Genomic DNA, 19,642 nt, shown 5'->3' on the forward strand with positions numbered 1-19,642 from the left:
AGACACAGCACCACACTTCTGTGAGTTTTACCTCCAGGAACTTGACCAGGTTATCATAGTTAATATGGGGGAAAAACCTCCTCATGCTTCCAGCAAGGGAAGGGGAAAAGGAACCATTCTGAAATACACTAGAGCACTCTGTTCTTCTTAACAACACCTGCCCTCAGGACAAAAAATTTTACCAGAGTCTAACCTGCTGGGGCTTTGTCAGAGCTTCACCTACCGTGGGTAAGGAAAATACCTAACTCTAGTCTTCTCTAGCCTTCCACACGGGGGAAAGGAAATACCCGTCTCCAGGCCCTTCTAGTCACCCTTTCCCTAAGGGAGGAAATAAAAACAACAGAGAAGCACTGGTGAAGTTCCCAGTCCAGGGGCACAGGCTCACCAGAAGACTAAAAGCTAATCACAGGACTACAGGATGCCTTCCTGTCCCCCACCCCCGTACATTACAGCTACATTGCTGAATGCCATTTCCTTCCACCTGGTACATCATATCCACCTTTTATTCAAAAATTACAAGGCATGCTAAAAGGCAAAAAGGCACATTTTGAAGAGACCGAACAAACATCAGAACAAGAGTCAGATATAGCAGGAATGGTAGAATTAACAGACCAGAAATTTATAAAAACCATGATTAACACGCTAAGGAATTTAATCGGAAAAGTAGACAACATATAAGAACAGATGGATAATATAAGCAAAGAGATGAACATTCTAAGGAAGAATCAAAAAGAAATGTTAGAGATCAAAAACACTGTAACAGAAATGAAGAATGCCTTTTAGGGGCTCATTAATAGGTTGGGCATGGCTGAAGAAAGAATCTCTGAGCTTGAGGATAAGAAAAGAGTTCTAAAACTGAAAAGCAAGCAAACAAACAAATAAACCAAAAAAAAAAAAAGAAAAGAAAAGAAAAGAAAAAACCAGAACAGAATACCAAGTACCATGGGACAACTACAAAAGGCATAACATATGTGTAATGGGAATACTAGAAGGAGAAGAAAGAGAATGGAATAGAAGCAATATTTGAAGGAATAATGACTGAGAACTTCCCCCAAATTAACATCAGACACAAAACACAGATCCAGGAAGCTCAAAGAACACCAAGCAGGATAAATGACAAAAACACTACATATTCAAACTTCAGAAAATCAAAGATAAATAAAAAATCTTGAAAGAAGCCAGAGCAAAAAACAAACCTTAACTTTAACTAAAAAGGAGCAAAGATAAGAATTATATATGTCATCTCCTCAGAAAGCAAGAAAAGAAATATTTAAAGTGTTGAGAGGAAAAAAAATACCAGCCTAGAATTCTTTACTCTGCAAAATTACTCTTTAAAAGTGAAAGAGAAAGAAAGACTTTCTCAACCAAAAACTGAGGGAATTTGTTGCCAGTACGTCTGCCTTGCAAGAAATGTTAAAAGAAATTCTTCAAGGAGTAGGAAAGTGATATAGGTCAGAAATTCATATCTACATAAAACTCACACAAGAAGAAATAGACAATCAGAATAGACCTGTATTATTACAGAAATTTAACCAATAATCAATAACCTTCCAAAACAGAAAGCACCATATCCAGATGGGGTTCGCTGATGAATTCTTCCAAACATTTAATAAAGAAACTTTACCAATTCTCTACAATCTCTTTCAGAAGACAGGATCAGAGGGACTGCTACATAACTCATTCTATGAGGCCAGCTTTACCCTAATACCAAAACCAGGCAAAGACATTATAAGAAAAGAAAACTATGGACCAAGATCTCTCATGAACACAGACGCAACAATCCTTAAAATATTAGCAAACTGAATCAAACGAGGCACAACCAAGAGGGATTTATTCCAAGTATGCAAAGCTGGTTCAACATTTGAAAATCAGTTAATGTAATCCACCACATCAACAGGCTAAAGAAGAAAAATTACATGATCATATCAGTAGATGAGAAACAGCATATGACCAAATCCAACATCCATTCATGATAAAACTCTCAGCAGACTAGGAATAGTAAGAAATTTCCTCGACTTGATAAATGGCATCTACATAAATATAGCTAACATCATACTTAACACTGAGAAATGCAAAGCTTTCCCACTAAGCAAGGATGTCCCCTCTCACACTGCTTTTAAACATTGCACAGGAAGTCTGTGCTGATGCAAAGAGAAAAGAAAAGGAAATAAAAGGTATATATCAATAGATTGGGAAGGAAGAGATAACAGATGACATGATTGTCTATATAGAAAATCCAAAAGAATCAACCAAAAGCTTTTGGAACTAGTATGCAAGATTGCAGAATACAAGGTTAACATGCAAAAGTCCATCACTTTCCTGTATACCAGCAATAAACAAGTGGAATTTGAAATTAAAAACATATTACCCTTCATTTGCAGCAACACGGATCGACCTAGAGATTATCATACTGAGTGAAGTAAGTCAGACAGAGAAAGACAAATATCATATGATATCACTTGTATGTGGAATCTAAAAAAAAAAAAAAGGCTACAAATGAACTTATTTACAAAACAGAAATAGAGTTACAGATGTAGAAAATAAACTTATGGGGGCTTCCCTGGTGGCGCAGTGGTTGGGAGTCTGCCTGTCAGTGCAGGGGACACAGGTTCGAGTCCTGGTCTGGGAGGATCCCACATGCCGCGGAGCAACTGGGCCCGTGAGCCACAATTACTGAGTCTGCGCGTCTGGAGCCTGTGCTCCGCAACAAGAGAGGCCGCGATAGTGAGAGGCCCGCGCACCGCGATGAAGAGTGGCCCCCACTTGCCGCAACTAGAGAAAGCCCTCGCACAGAAACGAAGATCCAACACAGCCATAAATAAATAAATAAATAAATAAAATTAAAAAGAAAAAAAACCAAAAAACAAAAAAAACACAAAAAAACCCCACATGTTGAAAAAAAGAAAAGAAACTTATGGTTACGGGGGGGCGGGGGAGGGATAAATTGGAAGACTGGGATTGACACATACACACTACTATATATATAAAATAGATAACTAATTAGGACCTACTGTATAGCATAGGGAAATCTACTCAATACTCTGTAATGGCCTATATGGGAAAAGAATCTAAAAAAGAGTGGATATATGTATATGTATAACTGACTCAACTTGCTGTACACCTGAAACTAACACAATATTGTAAATCAACTATACCCCAATAAAAATTTTTTTAAAAAAATATTACCCTTTACATCAGCACCCTCCTCCTCAAATTAAAATACTTAGGTATAAATCTAGAATATATATATATATATGTATATATATACACAAGATCTATATAAGGAAAACTACAAAACTCTGATGAAAGATATCAAAGAAGAACTAAATAAAGGGAGAGAGACTCCATGTTCACGGACAGGAAGACTCAGTACTGTCAAGTCAGTTCTTCCCAACTCGATCTATAGATTCAATGCAATCACAATCAAAATCCCAGCAAGTTATTCTGTGGATTTTGACAAACTGATTCTAAAGTATATACGGAGAGGAAAAAGAACCAGAATAGCCAAAAATCCAAAACACTGACAATACCGAATGCTCACAAGCATGTGGAGCAACAGGAACTCTCGTTCACTGCTAGTGGGAAAACAAAATGGTACAGCCACTTTGGAAGAAAGTTTAACAATTTCTTACAAAACTAAACATACTTTTCCCGTATGATCCAAAATTCTTGCTCCTTGGTATTTACCCAAAAGAGCTGAAAATTTATGTCTACACAAAAACCTGCACATGGATGTTTGCAGCACCTTTATTCATAACTGCCAAAACTTGGACATAACCAAGATGTTCTTCAGTAGGTGAGTGGGTCAATAAACTATGGTCCATTCAGACAATGGAATGTTATTCAGCACTAAAAAGAAATGAGCTATCAAGCTTTGAAAAAACATGAAGGACCCTTAATTGCATGTTACTAAGTGAAAGAAGCCATTCTGAAAAGGCTACATACTGTATGATTCCAACAATAAAACATTCTGGAAAAGGCAAAACTATAGAGACAGTAAAAGTATCAGTGATTGACAGGGACTGGGGTAGGGTAGGGAGGGATGCAGAGGCAGAGCACAGAGGATTTTTAGTGAAGCAAAACTATTCTGTATGATACTATGATGATGGACACATGTCATTATACATTTGTCCAAACCCATAGAATGTACAACACCAAGAGTGAATCCTAATGTAAACTATGGACTTTGGGTGATAATAATGTGTCAATGATGATAATAAGTGTACTATTCTGGTGGGGGAATGTTGATAGTGGGGGCATGACTGGGTGCAGGAGTTATATGGGAAGTCTGTACTTTCCACTTAATCTTGTTGTGAACCTAAAACTTCTCTAAAAAATAGTCTATTTTTTTATTGAAGTATAGTTGATTTACAATGTTATGCCAATCTCTGCTGTATAGCAAAGTGATTCAGTTTTACACATACATTCTTTTTTTAATATTCTTTTCCATTATGGTTTATCCCAGGAGACTGGATATATTTCCCTGTGCTATACAGTAGGACCTTGTCATTTATCCATTCTAAATGTAATAGTTTGCATCTACCAACTCCAAATTCCCAGTCCATCCCTCTCCCTCCCTGCCCCCAGAAACCACAAGTCTGATCTCTATGTCTGTGAGTCTGTTTCTGTTTTTTAGACAGGTTCATTTGTGCCATATTTTAGATTCTACATATAAGTGATATCATATGGCATTTGTCTTTCTCTTTCTGACTTACTTCACTTAGTATGATAATCTCTAGCTGCATCCATGTTGCTGCAAATGGCATTATTTTGTTCCTTTTTATGGCTGAGTAGTATTCCATTGTATATATGTACCACATTTTTTTTTTATCCATTCATCTGTTGGACATTTAGGTTGTTTTCATGTTTTAGCTATTGTGAATAGTGCTGCTATGAACATAGGGGTGCATGTATCTTTTTGAATTATAGTTTTGTCAGGGTATATGCCTAGGAGTGGGATTGCCTGATCATATGGTAATTCTGAAAACAGTCTATTTTTTTTAAAACACACATTGAGCCCTCACTGCCTTGACAGTAACGGTATGAGTCTATAGATTTATTTGTCTCTCCCACTAAATGTAGGCAGAGGCTGGGTAATGTTCACTGTTGTATCTTCCAATGCACCTGCTCATAATAGGCATGAATAATAGTGATTATTTATTTGTTAGACAAATAGTTCCTAAGCATCTACTGCCAGATACCATTCCTCTCTAAGGGTACGGCAGTGAAATAAACAGACATGGTCTCTGCATAGGGGCAGCTATCAGGAAATAAGCAAGATAAACAAGAAAGGTACTTTCAGGGATTTCCCTGGTGGTCCAGTGGTTAAGAATCCATCTTGCAATACAGGGGACGCCAGTTCGAGCCCTGATCAGGGAGCTAAGATCCCACATGCTGCGGGGCAACTAAGCCCGCGTGCCACAACTAGAGAGAAGCCAGTGCACTGCAACTAGAGAGAAGCCCACATGCCGCTATGAAGATCCCTTGTGCCACAACTAAGACCCGACACAGCCAATAAATAAATAAATAAAAATACATTTTTAAAAATTTTCTATTAAAAAAAATAAGAAAGGTACTTTCAAATAGTGATAAGTGCCACGAAGAAAGGAAAACAAGGTAATGGTAATCCCTTAAGCACTTAATATTTGCCAGCCACTATACTAAGAATTTTATATTATCAAGCTTAACCCTCATAATAGCCCTATAACTTAGGGTTATTTTTCACTCATTTTATAGATAAGGAAATGAAGCTAGTAAGATAAAGCAACCTGCCCAATGCCGCAGAGCAAGTAAGAAGTGCAAAACCGGAATCAAATTCATCTTCTGACGCCCAAGCCCATGCTCTTAACCATCGCTATACCTCAGGCATAAATCTCATGACTAAAAGAAAGACAGGAAAACTGCTTTTCCCATAAAATATCTTCAGACTCTGAAAGGAAGGGGAAGCATATTCGGCACTTATGACAAAATCTATGGAAATAAATAAAATGTTTTCAAGTTTTATATTTGATTGCTTTCTCTATGCTGTGGAGGAACTGGCTTCACTGGCAAGGGCAGCTCCATTCTTGCTGGTTATTGGTGGTGCATCAGCTTTTGCACATGAAGCTGTTACTACTCCAGGTGTCATAAAATATGGATTTAAGATTACTATCCCCAGAGTGGTAATATATCTGCATAAATCCTCCCAGGCTTCTTCACTTGCTATCTCCCTACCCTCCAAGAAGAGTTCTCTTTGGGAAGTAGTACACTCAGGCCAGGGGATTTGGTCTGAGTACATCAAACAAACAGAAACACTCCAGACACATGGACCCAGCAGGGACCTTGATGGTCCATGACCTATCTAACCATCTAATATCACTGGCCAACATCCAGTTTTGTTTTGATAATATCCTCCTCCCCCACACAATCCTCTCTTATTGTCTCTGTCATAGAACCTAGCTCTTACCTCCCAAGGATTGTATCGATTTTAGTTACACACATTTGTTTGTATACTTATTTAATGTTACTCTCAGCCATTAAGCATGAAGAGGGCAGGAGTCATGACCTGTCTGTTTACCATTATATGCACAGCACCTTGCACAATACATGGTAGATATTAAACACCTGGTAAATATCATTTCAATGGATGGATGAATAGGAGCACTGATGTTCCAATGACTTGCTCACTACTGTGTGAAGGGAGTATTCCTCAGGAAATCCAGTTTCCAAGGAAAATCAATTGAGGTAATAGAGAAAAGGATAGCTGAGTGGGATACCCAAATCATTGCTTTCTTTAAAAATAACACTAACATGGGGACTTCTCTGGTGGCGTAGTGGTTAAGAATCCACCTGCCAATGCAGGGGACACGGGTTCAAGCCCTGGTCCAGGAAGATCCCACATGCCGCAGAGCAACTGGGCCCGTGCGCCACAACTACTGAGCCTGCGCTCTAGAGACCGCGAGCCACAACTACTGAGCCCGTGTGCCACAACTACCGAAGCCCGCGTGCCTAGAGCCCATGCTCTCTTTAATTAATTAACTTTTTAAAAAACGTAACATTTTTAAATGACTTTTTAAAGAATATTTATTTATTTGGCTGCGCCGGGTCTCAGCTGCAGCACGTGGGATCTTCATTGTGGAATGCGGGATGTTTAGTTGCCGCATACGAACTCTTAGCTGCATCTGGAATCTAGTTCCCTGACCAGGGATCGAACCCGGGCCCCCTGCATTGGGAGCGTGGAGTCTTAGCCATTGGACCACCATGGAAGTCCCTTAAATGACACTTTAAATGACATGGGAGGTGATTTGGTGTGCTTGAAAAGAGCTTCCAAGTCGGAAAGAGATAGGTTTTAATTCCAACTCTGCCTCTTACTGACTGAGTGTTTCTGAGCCTCAATTTTCTTATCTGTAAACATGCAGGTAATGATAAATGAACTAAATAAGATAAAAGTCTGTGAAAATGCATGGCAATCAAACATGGGAATAAGAAATAAGTTCAAAGACCCACTGAATCAGTCTCCTCCCTACGACCTAAAGCAAGCAAATTCAAGTCAGATTGGTCTTAAAAGCATAGTGTTTATGGGATGGCTTCAACCTTTATTCTCTAAAAGTCCTCCACTGGGAGAATTCACTCAAAATGAAGGGGCAATTCAGATTCTTACTCAGTCCTTTCCAAACTGTGACCTGAGTGCCATTAGCGGCTTAGCAAAAGTTTCTAGAGATTTAGTTCACCCCATTACGTTTGTCCTTGGCAGTTCTGCTCATTCCTGATACCAGAGAAAGAGAGAATGACCAAGAAAGAGCCCAAAAGTAGCTTACGCGACAGCTATCTGAAGAAAAATCTAGATATTTGTATAGACACTTCATGGTTCTCAGTGAGGTTCACTAGCTGAAGTAGGTTTCTCCCTACATTTGAGGTTGGGTATTTTCAGTGGTATCCAATTTCCTCACTTTTTTTTTTTTTTTTTTTTAATGGTATGGTGGGAAGAATATATTTTTAAGTGAAATGTATGTTTAAAGTTAGAAAAAATAAAATCTCAAAGCCCCAACACAGCTAAACCACAACTCAAACTTTCTCTTAGGTTAAAAGGAAGCCAATGAGCCCTAGAATTAACTCTGAGCCACAGTGAGAAGCACAGAAAACAGGATTTCTTGTTCACTGCTGATCACCCCCAAGTAAGGGATAAAGCAAACACAAGGAATTAGCCATATATGACTTCAAACCACTGTCCACTGGTCATCACAAAGGCTCATATTAGTAAAATGAAAAGAACTATTAAAAATATTTTTAAATCACAGAAAGCAAACAGCTCCATATGAGAAAAGCCACACGATTGGAAGACTTAAGAAAAATCAAAGCTTGATTTCAAATATACTTTTCTCTGGAGGGAAATAAATGCCACAGCATCTGCCTTCAATTCATTCATGACTGGTTAGGATTAGCACATCCCGTAATAACTTCTTGGTGTTAATTTCACAAAGGATAAGTAATCTACTATTAAGAATCCAAGAGAAATCATTTTAAAGATCACATCAGAACACCAGAGACCCAAAAACAAGTCTATCACAATTTACTAAAAATAAAATAGAGTATCTAGCTTATTTTCAGAAAAGGCAAGTTCATGCAGCTTTACTGCTTACCTCCCAATTACAGACATTAAAAACCCCCAACAACTAATTTAAGAACCCAGTGTTTCACAGAATCTGCATTTTGGTTAGAATCAAAGATTAACATTTGGCCATAGGATATAAGAGCGAGTAGGAAATGGAATGAGGAAGAAATATTTATAATGAAGTTTGTACATATATGGACAAATCCAAATTTCTGCAGAGGAAGCAAAATAAGTGGGATTTATTTCTCTGAACTTCTGTAGAACATGTCAGAGTTTCACTATTACACCATTTTAAGTAGTTGTCTACTTGTTTTCTGCATGTAATTATCTTTTGCAGTAAAATATTAAGTTGTCAGGGTGGATCCATGTTTTCCGGGGCCAGCATATATAATCTGAGGGGTCCTCTCTAAGAAAAATAATATAAAATTATGAATATAAATTACGTAGAGTGTACTGCAAGTGAGGGCCCCTGGAGGTTAAATACCAGCAGCTTCACAGTAAATTCATCACAAGGGTGAGAACTTACCAAGTCTCAAATTTCTGCTTCGTCCATATGGTGTCTTGCAGAGCACTGGGTATTTTATAGACATTCAGTACGTGTTGATTCCACTCATGTCAGAATCAAAGGATCTGACTATGAGATTAAATTCAAGGTCAAGCCTTGGCCTACCTAAACAGTTCAAGATATATCTTAACTCTTCATTCAGTTATACCTTAAATGATTGTTTGAATTAAATGTAATTTGAATTCATGTTGATTCTGTTATTTAACAATTGTCATCTAGTAATATTTTAACAATCCAAAAATGTCTACCCACCGTGATAGGAGAACAAACCGATTTTTTAAAATCATCAAATAAAAGCTGGATGTACACGAGCCACAGACTAAACACTCTAGTTCCTGTGTGTATGCCCACTATTTATGATGAGCAGCTGGAATTCACATGTACTCTTTTACTGACTATGGACATCTGTGGCCTATTATCAATGGAGTTACCCCATAAGCAGAAGAGGTTACCAATTCCAAAGAAAACTTGTAGGAGTTTTTGATGTGTTGACCTATTTCCTCATACCGCCTGCCAACAGTTAGCAAACTGCATCCTTTTTATAAATATGAAACAGTGGAAAGAAAATTCATATAATTCTTCAGGTTCTATTTATAGGTGTGAGGTACTATACAAGCAAACAAACTATGAAAGAAATGACTCACTAATCCCACAGGTTTATACTCCAGGCTTAATATTTTAAGTACTGCTATGTGAAAAAAAAAACTACGGAACTTCCCACCTATGTCGAAGGCCAGAGTTATCTTAACTGGATCACTGCATAATAAAGTATAGACATTTTGTGAATGTTCCTGAATATGAACATATCAATAACCATTGGTCCAAACGATTTCACTCTATATGCATCTATGAGGAAAATATCTTGAGAAAAACTCACTGTTATCAATAACCTTATTCACATCGTAACAGAATTAGATTATTAAAGGCCTTTCTTAAGACCGATAAACATGACTGCATAAAAAGAATTTTTATTGTCTTCATAAAAAAGAATATTTGTAAACAACTTTTAAAACTAAGGGACAAATTAGAAAAAAAATATTTCCAACATATGATAGGCAAAAAAACCTAATTTTGATAATATACAAAGAGTTACAATTAGATGATCAACAATTAGATAACAATAGTCCAAACTAAAAATAAGGGTATGAACAGAGAGTTCACAAAAAACACAAATGACCAATAAGTATTTTAAAACATGCTATACCTCCCTCATAAATGTAAGAAACATAAATATAAAAGCAATGAGCTACTTTTCAATGGACAGATGATAGCAGAGATGGTTTCCATTGTAGACATGAAAATACAGCTGGCAAGAGTGTAGGGAAAGGAAAGGGACACTCTCATTTCCTATGCACAGGAGAGTGGTTGGTACAACTTTCTGGAGGGCAGTCTAGCAACATCTTTCACATTTTAAAATGCTTATATGTTTTGACCCATCAGTTGCTCTTCTATGAAATTATCCTATAGAGTCCTCAAACAAATACTTAGAAAATATATACTCAAAGACACTCTTTGCAGCATTGTTTACAAGTTTAAAAACAAATTAAACTGGAGAGAGCTTAACTGTCCATCCATAGAATATTCCATTCAATAAGTACTGTAAAGCCACTAAAAAGAATATAGTAAATCTATCTACATGTGCTGACTTTAAAATAACAATAACTTACATTTCTTGAGCTTTCACTATGCCAGCCGCTGTTCTAAGCCCTTTATATATGTTGAAGAACTTACTGAGTAAAAAAATCTCCAAGATAAAGATAAGCGAAGAAAGCAAGGTGCAGAACACACTGTGTACTATGATTCTATTTATATCGTAAATATATATGATAAATATCATACATAAATTAAAATATATAAGCACACATTTATATACACCCAGAAAAACTTGGGAATAATACAGAAGGAATAATTTACAGTTATTATTCAGGAAGAATGGGACTGGAAATGGGACTTGGGGAAATAGAAATTTTTTCTTTTAATTTCTTACTTTTTTTTCATAATTTTCTGAATTGTTTGAACTTTATATACATGGATTACTTCTATTTTTAAAATGTTAATATGTGTTATCTGCCTAATTAGGTTACAGTCTGTGTCTGTTTATTTTTTTTTCTTCCTACTTCCACGTATTTTAAAAAACCTAATAAACGTTATTTAGGAAAAAGTAGTAATATGAGAAAACATTAATGTTTCTTTTTATACCCTTCTATGGTATAAGAATTTTTAACACGAGCATCTATTACTTTCAAAATTTAAAAAATCTAGTTAAAAATCAATATTCACTAAGTCAAACAGAACACCCTATCTTCCTTCCTTCCTTCCTTCCTTCCTTCCTTCCTTCCTTCCTTCCTTCCTTATGCAGGAAACCCCAGAATACAAGGATGTGGATGAGGGTGCTCATGATTCTAAAGCAACCGTTTAGCTGACAGTTTTCTTCTTCCCAATACCAAGTCAATTTAATAGTAATTTTTAAAAGATCAAGCTTAATTATATAAATAAAACAAAAATCATGGGGGGAAATACAGCTATCAATTATCAATGTGTGAATTATAATGTACACTGCTCTATTTATTCTACGTAACATATGACTTAACAACATAGATCAAGGACGATATGTCTGTGCATACCCGTAAAGCAGCCAATACATGGTGACTGTTAATAGTACATTTAGCACTTTTAATTCTCACAACAACCCAGTAAGATTCCTGGTTAACTGACTAATTTAGAAAATTATGAAAATATGGAGAAATTTTTAGAGTGGCAAATGATAACTGAAATCTATAAACAATTGAATCTACCTTTATGATAGGTACTCCTAACTCTTTTATAGATGTTTTTGTGAGATATTTTTACCAGAAATGGACCGTGAAGAAGCTCCTGAATCATCTCCATGCCCTTTGTGCCAAAGGTCCTTCCTTCCAGGTAACCCTTCCTCACGCGTCTCTCTCTCAGCATACCAAGTGCAGGCGATTCAGAACCTCATGCCTTCACTCTGCAAACAGCCTGACCTTTCTGTCGCCTCTCACACCCCTTCAGGTTCTTACCTGTCCAGCAGCAGCTCCAGCACTTCTTTAGTGGAGGCAAAGCCTCTGTACGTTGACAGGAAGATGCTGATGTAGGTAAAGTCATTGTCCCCAAAAGCCGTCAGCAGGTTCTCCACGAGCTTCTCCAACGTGCCAGCTTTTATGGTCCTGATCTTACAGGTCTCATACTGACTGACTGTATGCCCCGGAGGCAGCTGGTCGCCTTCAACCTGTACAATAAATTCATGATTTTGATCAGGAGGAATGACTCCCTAAGGTAAAACTGAAAACATTGAAGTAGTTGAAGCATGTTTTCCCTTACTCTTCATTTCCCTACAGGAAGTCAGGTAAGGCAATCCTCTCACCTGGGAGTGTAGTAGAGCGGGATGGGGGGGTGGGGGGCGTGTAGGGGTGGTATGTGCGTTCCCTTCCTCTCTAGAAGTAGAGGTATTACTTCATAGAGGTTACATGTGCTTCTACTTACTTCCCTATGAAGAACTAGGTTGCTGGCATATTCTGTCGAGAATGCTTTCTATGACCCCAGGATCAAGTTTAGCAAATCTTTATCAATCACTCCCTTTGTACTGTTCCACGGTAAGTTTTCAAACTCATTCTTGAAGACAGCTCCTACAATGGTGTGCCGGAACCAATCGTGCTGGCTTTGGAGAGCTGATTGTTAAATTTTTAGATTTGTGTGGGAGTACGTTCTCCACAGACATCCAGGAAGATCTGACCTGATCTGATGTTCTTTAGCTCATGGGAGGCAATACACTTTCTGATTCAATATCACTGGTAATCAACAGAGTTGGCTGAGAAGCGGTTGTACGGAGCAGACCTCGGCTAATCTCTGACGAGTAATGGAAAGTGTAGGTGGGTGCATGACCTCTGCCTTCTGGAGACTTGCAATGTACAAGAGAAGACGTTTCCTTGTGAAAAGTAGCTATCACATGAGAATGAAACTGTGAATAGTATTGGTAGGTATAACTGCACCTTGGAGGCATAAACCATAATACTAAAGAACTGATTAGTGATAATATCTGTAAAGCTTCAAAACTGAGCATGAGGGAAGTGAAATAAACTGAAGAAAAATACAGGTGTGCCTTACATTCTACAATAAACCTGTGCCTAACAAATTATACAGCGACGTGATTTTTCAAAGTTTAACCTGTCCTTCATAGGCATAGGGGAAGATGCCCTACAGAGAGGCACTTTTCCTAAGCAAATAATCATTCTAAGTGATGCAAACAATCACCAGGCGATGTCTCTGAGTTTTAAGTGTGAATTGTTTTATATCAGATTTTCCTAAATTGAAATCATCAGACATGTGAAAATTAAAGAAGAGGGGCAAAAAAAGAGAGAACCGAATCTCTTAATGATGATATTGTGCTTGTTAAGTCACGTGTTTGCTATTTCTTCGCCTGGCCTGTCAAAAGTTAAACCACTGGAAGGAAATTAGCAGGCAAGATTGCCTTCTGTAAGACCAAAGCAAAGGCCATCACTTTTAGAAGGGGCTTAGAATAGCTTAATGCCATCACAGCTAACTGCTAGCAGGAATTAATATTAAGACTCCAGCATATGCGGTGGATGACTTGATTTCTTTATTTAATTTTTGAAAGATACTTTTACTTTACCAAGGAAAGGGTTCTGGTTCAGTCAAAATACCGAAATGTTTCTTTAGGCCTCTTAGGCCTGTTGACTCAGATCATGGCCTTACAATCATTCTTTATCACACTGTATGTAGTTTTAGAATAGGCCTAATAGTATCCATCTGTCTTCCAGGAGCTTCAGTGAACTTTAACTAGAAACAATAAATGAAGAATATATATGGTTTCAAAGTCTAATTATGTTTTTAATTACTTGGTACAGTGTTGTCCTAAGTGTGTGCTGTAAAACACTAGTTCCAAAACAAAAGGTCCTGCAGTCAAGTTTGGAAACTATAGAGTTAAACAAAGTCCAATATACTTCTTTGTTGCAGAATTTCTTTATGTTTTTAATATGTTAACATGTATGGAACTCCAAAAGAAGGATATGGTATATGATATTTTCTAATGGATTTCCCTTTAGTCTCAGAGCATCTTGCAGAACGTCAGAATGAACATACTTTGGAAAATGTTAGCTTAGTAAGTCACTGTGATGCATTTCGAACTTAATTCACATTTGCCAGTTTTTACTTAAAAAAAGAAAAATCAAGACATTATAAAATAAAATGTTAATTTTTATCTTCAAACGTCTATGTTCCAAACTTATGGTTACCAAGGGGGAAAGAGGGGGATGGGATGACCGGGAGATTGGGACTGACATACATACACTACCATGTACAAAATAGATAACTAATGAGAACCTACTATATAGCACAGGGAACTCTACTCAGTGCTCTGTGGTGACCTAAATGGGAAGGAAATCTAAAAACGAGTGTATATATGTATACGTATGACTGATTCGCTTTGCTGTACAGCAAGAAACTAACACAACCTTGTAAAGCAACTATACTCCAATAAAAATTAATGTAAAAAAAAAATCTATGTTCCTTTGATCTCTTTCTTAATACCAAAATTTAGGGATACTCTGTGTTTTTTACTTTGTCACCTCAAAAGACCTGGCCAAAATAATGATCAGGCTGATAATATTAAAAAGTAGTAGTTAAAAAAATATACCTCAATTTCAAATGTTAACAACAACAAAAGGAATGGCTTCTCAGTTTCTACAGATATTCAAGCTCTAATCCTAAATCAAGTTTTCTTACCTTGTGACAATGTCAGGGTTCCCTCACCAAACAATTTTAGAATTTGATGATTCTTATTTTACTCACAATGCAAATTCCACTTTAAATCTTTTCTTATTAGAAGTAATAACTATTTAAAAGAACTGATTTTTCCCTAAGCAGTGATGTCGCCAAAAATCCAAACACAGAGAAAAATGCTTGTCAAAGACCCTGATGAAGTGAGTCCCTTTTCCTGCCAGAAAGCAGATTTGGCAGCAAGCCAAGGTTCTCCCTGGGGAATGGAATCATGTTACTCATTAACCCAGTCGCCTCCCTTCACTCCTCCTTTCACTCTGAAAAAAATCTCAGTACGCATGCTTGATCCCCATAAGTCCCTTCAATGGTTTCTGTTCCTCAGTGTTTTTATCTGTACATTAGGAAGAACCATGATTGAGCTAACAGAATGGCTAACAGAATATTCTGAATATTTAGATTTTAAAAATCATTCTCTCATTGCAACAGGTGAGCATCAATGGCAATATCATAAAATGAAGTACAGGAATTGCTCTGATGCCTAAAGTCATTCTCACAAAAATTAACAATGCAATTTAAGGGCTTCCCTGGTGGCGCAGTGGTTGAGAATCTGCCTGCCAATGCGGGGCACACGGGTTCGAGCCCTGGTCTGGGAAGATCCCACATGCCGCGGAACTACTATAGTCCGTGAGCCACAATTACTGAGCCTGCGCGTCTGGAGCCTGTGCTCCGCAACAAGAGAGGCCGCGATAGTGAGAGGCCCACGCACCGCGATGAAGAGTGGCCCCCACTTGCCGCAACTAGAGAAAGCCCTCGCACAGAAATGAAGACCCAACACAGCCATAAATAAATAAATAAATAAAATTTTAAAACATATATATATATATACTGGACTTACTTCAAAAAAAAAAAATGCAATTTAAGATGTCAGAGCACTTGCTTACTCTCATTTTCTGCACATTTGCTAAGTACCCTAATATCTCTTTGCTAGAGCAGGGGGAAGGCCAGATTTTCGAAGATGAGTTTTAATTTACCAACCTTCAAATAAAGTACATTTTTATGAAATAAAAATTTTGTAATTATCTGCTTGTTACTGGAACTGAAATAAAATTATACAAAAGTGAAACACACAAAAATACACTACGCCTATGGTTAGAATGGAGAAGCTAAAATTGTAGTTTCATTTTTGCAGCAAAATATTCAATAGCTACATGACCCTTAAGAGACTTTAGGGTCTGTTTTTGTTTGTAATATCTCAATACGTTTAAATTCTAGTTTAAAAGAATAGTTGGGAGAGGCGGCGGGGAGAGCCTTGGCAGACAAGTGTTTAAAAACCCAGACTTAGAGAGCAAGACATGGAGGGCTGAGCCTGCCCTCTGGGTTAGCACGCTAACAGGAAACAGCTCAATCTGGATTTAATCAGAGACCATCGCTTTACTGACAAGATCATGATACTGAGGCCACAAGAATGTTTCATGATTGTTTTTTTGGCCAATCCTTCTGCCATTAGAATTCAGCTTTTCCTAAGAGAACATGTCTGACTCCTATGGGGTAAATATCTAAAACCCTGCCCAACTGTCCTAGCCACGGAATTTCCATAATTACCAATTTTGACATAAGGGGAACAGGAGAAAGAGAATGTGAGAGATGAAATGTGCCATGTTTCAATCGTGTTTCCAGTCATTGAGAAATGTACTCTCTCGCCTTCTAAAACGTAAACTGTTCACAACTTGGGTGTTTCTAATTTTTTAAAAATTGTCTTCAATCAATATAATCCTTTAGTCATCTGATACTTTAACAGGGAACGTGTTAAGTAAACAACCTCATTAGACTGGAGACAGTATGAAGTCCTTCTCCAAGCCATGCTTAATCTTCAGTACATCATTCTCAGGCAGCCTGGCTTGAGCAGAAACGTAAATAGTGAGCACTCTTCCAGTCATACGTAACTCCCTAAGAAAACCTAAAACCCAGAGTCAAGGTTTTACAGAACTTTAAGAATAGCACGTTACTCTCTGTACGCTCATCCCAGAACACCAAGGGTCCATTTTGTAACATCTATTCAAATGCTCTGTAACCACCACCCAGAAACAATAAGAAACCACCCCAGTATAGGAAATGCTGTGAGATGACTCACAAACTCTGATCATTTGTCCATATTGCCCAAATACGTATAGATTAAATGTCCTTGCCATGCAAAGAAAAAAATATGTGTATGTAATGGCACAAAGCGGAACGTTATGGGGAGGCCAGTGCATCTGAGTATAGAGATCTATTTACACGTGGGACATTCAGAGATGTAAGGCATAGTCTATATGAAACCTAAGGCATGTGACGTCAAGCTCAGTGTGAACTTCTGCATCGTGTGAACTTCCACTCTGGGTGTCAGCTAACTTCTTTTGCTAGGTTAGGGTTGCCAGGATGCCCAGCTAAATTTTAATTTCAGAAAAATAATAAATAATTGAGTAATTTGGGAGCGTAGGTATGTCTCATGCAGTATTTAGGACCTATGCATACTGAAAAATGATTTGTTGTTCATCTGAATTTCCAAATTAACCTGGCATCCTGTATTTTTATTTCCTAAGTCTGCCAACTCGCTGCTAAGTGCATACAAAGGGTACGGAATGGATCTCTCATTTATTCATCTACTTATTCAGGCACACATTAACCAAACGGTACTATGTGCCAGGCACTGTGCGAGACAGTAGAGATACAAAGGTAAATAGCATGCGGCTCAGACGCCCAGGATGTTCAGTCTGAAGGAGGAAACAGACACAAAGAAACCATTATAATGCAATAGGAGTAAAATGGTGGACACATAGGCAGATACCATGGAAGAACCAGGAGCGACTCTACATAGAGGTAGCATCTGAAAGTGACCGGAAAGATAAGTAAGTAACCACCCACATGAAAGAAAACTGAGAAAGAGAAGCCAGATTCTTGTGAGGCAGAGGCACTGAGTTCCACTTTAGTAATGTAAAACTTGGGAATTCCCTGGCGGTCCAGTGGTTAGGACTCTGCACTTCCACTGCAGGGGGCACTGGTTCGAACCCAGGTCGGGGAACTAAGATCCCACATGTCGCACAGCACGGCCAAAAAAAGGGGGGGAAAAAAGAAATGTAAAATGTGAAGTATCTTTGGGATTTTCCAATGGTACAGTCCAACAGGCAGTCAGAATCCAAAAGCTGGGGGATAGGTCTAAGATGGAAATATGTAGGAGTCACGTCAATTAAAACAGCTTCACCCTCCGGGCAGAGTGTACAGAAAAAAAGACTAGAGGGCAGAGGATGGCATCTGGAAGAATACCCAAATTAAGGGGGTTCCAAGAGCAAAGATGTCAAGCACCGGAAGAAGCACCTGCACATATGGCAAATTTACACTCACCTGATCTGTGGTAGCACTTCTGGACAGAGAATCCGGGAGTAATCTTCACTGCCAGATTCATACAGATGCCAGCATATGCACCTTCCAGCTAATTACACAAACATATCGAGGTCTAGCCAGCAGCATGCTGGAGCCAGCCCATCCCGCTTACAAGAGCTGACTGTAGACATTCCTCAATCCTATGTTCCATGACATCATGTTGGTATTGTGAATCTGGCCATGGTGGAAACATCTACACCATGGAAATTGGCAAACTGGCTACAAATCGGGGCTTTGGGTCTGGAGAGTTGATTTATCAGCACACCACTGCCTAAAAGTCCCTCTCAGATTATGCCAATGGCAAATTCAGGAGAGAATTCATACTGGTAGAACATTTTTCTCTTTCTGTGTCCACTCCAGTTAAGGCATGTGTGTTGTCACCATGACCTTTGACCTCACAAAAGATAGAAAACTATGCCTCTGAACTAAGAAAAAAGTAGATATGTGAAAGGAGAAGAGGTAGAGGAGCTTGTGCCTGACAAATTAACGTGCTCTTAAAAAAATTACAAGATCCCCAAGAGCTGACTTTGCTTGAAGCCACACACGTTAGAATGTGGTCAGATTTCTACGATGAGTACGCTTCATCCTCAGGAAAATGCTAAGAGAGCTGTAATAACAAACAAGGGCCAGTGTTTTATCAGACAGAAATCCCAGTCCCTTCCACCATCCTGTCTCAGCAGAGTTTCCTAGATCATTCCCAGAGAGTCCAGGAACTCTCCAAGGGGAAACAGGAAGTTGTGTTTTCCATCTCCTAAAAAATGGTCATCCTCCTGGCTGTGAATCTGTTCCGCCCGGTGTTAAGCCATAACAGACTGGATCTTCTCTCACACAAACCCCTGCTGCGGGCATTCTGGTCCTCCTCCTTTATGGATTTAAGGAGTCTCTAACGAGGCAGATTCAAAAATTAAGTGGATTTAAGGGAGTTTGCTGACTATGTTTTTCAAATAAAATAATTTCACTTTTATATGCTACTCTGCTGCTTGAAACTCAGAACGCTAATGATTAAGATGATTAAACGGCTTCCCTTTCCATCTCTGAGGCCAATTTACTATGGTACCTAGGGCAATAACTTAAAGTTTCAATGTCTTGGTCATTGGCTTTGCAAAATGAAGAAATCACATGTTATTTTGAGAAGTTCAGGGATTTACAGTTATGGGGGGAGGGAGGTTTGAACTAAAATAGTCACCGCTGCACATGCCAAATTGCATCACATATTGTCACACAGGGTTTTTAGTGTCCAGAGTGAACTTGCAAAATTCACAACTCCCTCCTGTCTCACACATTCAGACCTCAAATGCCCAAGGTCTTCCTAT

General features: G+C 38.3%; 1 protein-coding gene across 6 annotated transcripts in view; it reads right to left on the reverse strand.

The window, feature by feature from the left end:
• The window catches only part of RGL1 (ral guanine nucleotide dissociation stimulator like 1), a 295,305-nt gene that overhangs the window by 82,986 nt on the left and 192,677 nt on the right, over positions 1-19,642 (reverse strand). For 5 of the 6 annotated variants that reach the window (XM_082401614.1, XM_082401612.1, XM_082401611.1 and 2 more), the window contains one exon: positions 12,197-12,405. In XM_082401614.1, the coding sequence (XP_082257740.1) occupies positions 12,197-12,405 (209 nt within the window). Of the gene's footprint in view, positions 1-8,918; positions 8,997-12,196; positions 12,406-19,642 lie in introns of all 6 variants that reach the window. The other variant, XM_082401616.1, reaches the window with a different exon arrangement.

The sequence above is a fragment of the Balaenoptera borealis genome (genome assembly GCF_965194805.1).
Source record: "Balaenoptera borealis genome assembly, chromosome: 1".
Lineage (NCBI taxonomy): Eukaryota > Metazoa > Chordata > Mammalia > Artiodactyla > Balaenopteridae > Balaenoptera > Balaenoptera borealis.